Raw genomic sequence first — 4844 nt, forward strand, 5'->3', positions numbered from 1 at the left:
AGCAGCCAATCACTGAGCTGCAGCCAAACTTTAAAATGGTTCTCCTCTCTCCTGCAGTCAGCTGTGATTTCAGGTCGTCATGCTGCTGCCCGCCTCCACCCCATCCACCACTTTCATCATATCCAGTGCCAGGAGAGTTATCCAAAGACCTCATCACACCTCCCCTTCATCCCATCTCCTCATCAAATCCAGATCTTCATCATCATCACCAGTGTCTAGACCCCGGGGGGTTCCTTATATGCTCACGGCTGCATTTCCCCCTTTAGATATACGATTTCAGGATCGGGCTCTAATCGCCAAAGACTTAACATTTATTATGTGACATGTGTCAATAAATGTTCTCGTACAAAATGAAGCCTCTCCTGATTGAACTGTACTTGGTTACATTTCACCTCTGCTTTTAGGGGATCTAAGTAGTGGAGACTGGGGACGGTTGAAACATGTTTAGAAGACATTACATTACACTCATTAACAGGTGGATACATCACTTTGACATATTGTGTTTAAGTGAACGGAACATGTAGAATAAAATAGACTAAATATATATAAACAGAAAGAGTTGAAGTAAAAACTTGCAATACAAAAAATATGTGTCTAAAGACAAGAAGTTAAAGTAAAAATGAGCAACCAAAAAAACATATGGTACTTTAGTATATTTAGAAGTACTCAGATCTTGTAGACTACTTGAGTAAAAGTAGAAGTACTCAGATCTTGTACTTGAGCAAAAGTAGAAGTACTCAGATCTTGTACTTGAGCAAAAGTAGAAGTACTCAGATCTTGTAGGCTACTTGAGTAAAAGTAGAAGTACTCAGATCTTGTACTTGAGCAAAAGTAGAAGTACTCAGATCTTGTACTTGAGTAAAAGTAGAAGTGCTCAGATCTTGTACTTGAGTAAAAGTAGAAGTACTCAGATCTTGTACTTGAGTAAAAGTAGAAGCACACAAATCTTGTACTTGAGTAAAAGTAGAAGTACTCAGATCTTGTACTTGAGTAAAAGTAGAAGTACTCAGATCTTGTACTTGAGTAAAAGTAGAAGTACCAGAGTGTAGGAATACTCTGTTACAGTAAAAGTCCTGCATTCAAAATGTTCCTCAAGTAAAAGTAGAAAAGTATTCTCATCAAAATATAGTGAAAGTAGTGACAGTAAAAGTAGTCATTGTGCAGATTGGTCCATTTCAGAATAATATATATGATATGTTTTATAATGATTGATCATGAAAGTGTTCTCAAAGCTGGTAAAGGTGCAGCTAGTTTGAATGACTGTATACTGCAGGGTAGCTTGTGGATTTACTCCAGGTGGAACTAAAGTCTGATTTAACACTTGATTAGATTTCACATCATTCATCCAGATCTGTGAAGTAACTAAAGGGATTAAATACATGTAGTGGAGTAGAAGTACAAAGTAGCATAAAATGGAAATACTCAAGTAAAGTACAAGTATCGCTAAATTGTACTTAAGTTCAGTATTTAAACAATGTACTACTCAACCACATATATCTCATACTTCTATCATTTTTCATGCCGTAAACAAGGTAGAAATCAGTATCGCAGTGACAGGAGCCTTGAAGAAATGTGTAGAAACACTGTTTTCGACAGCAAGCCATAAAAAGGATTTAATAAGTGACGGGAAGAAAGTCGTCTCTGTGTAAATCTTAGTGGGGTAGAAGTACAAAGTATAGCATAACATGGAAATACCCAAGTAAAGTATAAATATCTCAATATTGTCTTTAAGTACAGACTACAGTACTTGAGTAAATGTTCTTAGTTAATTCGACCTCTGATTTTAGTTAGATAATCTATTTGAGTACTTTTCCCACCATTGAAATAAAAACAGGTCTCTTTAGGCCCAGTGTGACTATCTCCTCCATGTGCAGAGAGAGAGAGAGAGGTGGGGTAGAGTGGGGGGAGAGTGGGAGGAGGCAGCTTCACAATCAGCAGCTTCTCCGGCTCGGTGCGGAGCTCTGAGAGGGAGCAGAGGAGCAGGCTGTACCGGGCATCATGACGCTGGATTGCGGACATAATGAGCGCCTTCAGTAAGTGCAGCGATGGGTGAGGAGGAAGGGGGAGGAAAACAGTGAGCGGTGCCTCCAGCATGGCGTCACCTCTGCGCGCTTTCACCCGGACAGGGGACACTGTTGGAGAAGAAGAAGAAGTGACTCGCCACCGGCACCGGAACAACTCACTCCATCACCATCTCCAGTCCGAGAAGTAGCAGCATGGAGAAGCCGAGCAGGAAGCAGCAGGAGCGCAAAGAGAAGAAACCCGGCGGCGGGAAGCTGTTCAAGAGGAAGTCCCTGAAGTCTGTGGGCAGCTTTATGAGCAGAATCATCAAAACTTTGGGCACCTTGACGCGCTTTGGGGACGCGCAGCAGGGCGCGGAGGAGGACGACGGAGGGTTTGGAGATGGAACTCCGTGCGTTCTGAGCTCCACGGGCATCAAGGAGGAGATGCATGTGAGCTGGGACCGAAACGTGAAGCCCTGCAGCAGCGAGTCCTGGTCCCTGAACACCGGCAGGGAGAAGCTGCGGCACCAGTACGCGGACAGAGTGCCCGGGGTGGGTAGGAGGGTTAACCTGTACTACATTAACAGAGTGTGTATTTAATTAGGTTATTACAGAATACCTTCATTAAATACAATAGCTCTCAGTGTATTATAGCAGATGTCAAATGTGTTGAGCAATGATACACAACCACAGCAACTGTTGAATATCAATAATGTCTTTTTGTCTTTTTTATTTTTTTGCTCTGTCAAAGCCTCTTTGAGTTTCCTGAAAAGCGCTATGCAAGTCTCATGTATTATTATTATTATTATTATTAGTATTATTAATGAACTGTAAGATAATGTCACTGTGAGCCTGATATCATTATCCACATATTAAGACAGGAGTAGATGAGATTCAACTTCATTGTCATTGCACAGAGTACCAAGACAACGACATGAGCTGATAACCAGAAGTACAACACAGTAGTAAAGTGCAGAGTAACTTCTATAGTATAATATAATATCTGCCAGTATTTATACTATGGACAGTATAAGGAGGTATACACATTACAAACTCCAGTGTAGAACATGTAATAGGCCTACACTATAGGTCAGGTATAAATAAGAAAGTTGAGTCCAGACACAATATAGAATAAAGAGAATTTGGTCATTTTTTAATTCATAAATGTAAATTTCCCCTCTTGGAGGAATAAAGATATTCTGATCTGAAATACTATGATTCAATATGCCATTGAACAAACAGTATGTTGGTATGAAGCAAGTGAAAAAGTCATTCCAGGGGAATATATGAAGGCTATAAAAGAAGACCAGAACACACAGGATTTGTTTTGTTTACCTATAAGTATTGAATAAATCCCATTTGGCTGCACCTGAATCCACCTGTTCGGCTCCTTGTTCTGACAGTGGTGTTTTCCTCCACGACAGGTTCAGGGTCTGAAGAACCACGGGAACACGTGCTTCATGAACGCCGTGGTGCAGTGTCTGAGCAACACGGACCTGCTGGCGGAGTATCTGGGGCTGCAGAGGTACAGAGTGGACCTGGGGAGGATCAACGGGCTGCTGAGGAGCGAGCAGAGCCGGCTGGACAAAGGAGAAGTGACGGAGCAGCTGGCGGCTCTGGTGCGCGCTCTGTGGACTCTGGAGTACAGCCCTCAGCTGTCTGTGGACTTTAAGGTACCCAAACATCTGTATTATGTGCTGTCAGTGTAAGGAGGTGTGAAAGAAAGAGCATGTACTGCTTGGTTCTGACATTTTGGACACTTAAGCTATCTTCTTTCAGTACAGAAAGCATCCAAAATACACAAGTTTATCAGAATCACAATACTTTCATTAGTCCCACAGAGGGGGATGTTACATTTCTTACACCAGAAAAGAGCCAAAGACAGCTTATTGTTAACTAAGAAGCATGCATACAACACATTTAAATATTACACAATTTACAAAATACACATCCTGTAACAGTTCTGAAGATAGCAGCCAGTTATATATTGCAGTTATTAACGGGATTAAGAAATAGAAATGAAAATACTCATATAAAGTTCAGTCTACAGCTCGCTGGGGGGTTCAGTAATGAGCAGAGGTGGAAGAAGTACTTACTTAAGTAAAAGTATTAATACCACAGTCAAAATACTCCAATACTGGAAAAAGCCCTGAGTTAACAATGTTCCTTAAGTAAAAGAACAGGAGTATTTCCATCAAAATGAACTCAAACGACCAAAAACCAAAGTACTCGTTATGCAGATGGCTCTTTTAGAAATGTTTTAGAATTATAAATATTTAAATATTCAGTTTTCATCTCTAAGAATTATAAATAAGACCCTTTTTAATGTCGAAATGTGTCGATATGGAGCAAAGTTTAGTTACTGTGTGTACTACTGAGAAGATAAGTAGTATATAAACACATCACGTTATGTATGTAAAAAGTGTCGAACGGAAGTCGTGGAGTAAACATGACACTATTTGAGATGAGCTGTAGTGGAGTAGAAGAATAAAGTGGCAGAAAAAGGGAAATACTCAATTAGAAGTACCTTCAGATTATATTTAAGTACAGTGCTTCCCACCACGGGTAATAAGTGCACTTAACAGTCTCACCGTTCCAGTGGTTATCATTAACTAAACACAACTCTGATACTATAAGTCCCTTAAGTGCACTGTCAACTCGCTGTTCAGTCGATCATAATCACATGTTATTCCCACAGTCTGCTGACATAAACACCAAGATGAAGTGCACGGAGCAGCAGTAACGTTCAGACACTCAGAGAGGTGTCACACGGATTTCATCATTTCCTATAATTGCCAATAGAATAGCAATCGTTATCTTCCCCTCATGCCGTTGGAGGCA

General features: G+C 40.7%; 1 protein-coding gene across 1 annotated transcript; it reads left to right on the forward strand.

Moving 5' to 3' along the window:
• Window positions 1-1944: 1944 nt before the first annotated feature.
• On the forward strand, window positions 1945-3676 carry LOC104967831 (ubiquitin carboxyl-terminal hydrolase 43-like; the record flags this gene model as incomplete). The annotated part of the gene is made up of 2 exons (XM_010797362.1): window positions 1945-2555; window positions 3428-3676. Coding segments are annotated over exons 1-2 (588 nt in total), but the record flags the coding sequence as incomplete, so codon positions are not given.
• Between the last annotated feature and the right edge of the window lie 1168 nt (window positions 3677-4844).

This window comes from Notothenia coriiceps, unplaced genomic scaffold (genome assembly GCF_000735185.1).
Source record: "Notothenia coriiceps isolate Sejong01 unplaced genomic scaffold, NC01 NC01_scaffold00037846, whole genome shotgun sequence".
In the NCBI taxonomy this organism is placed as follows: Eukaryota; Metazoa; Chordata; class Actinopteri; order Perciformes; family Nototheniidae; genus Notothenia; species Notothenia coriiceps.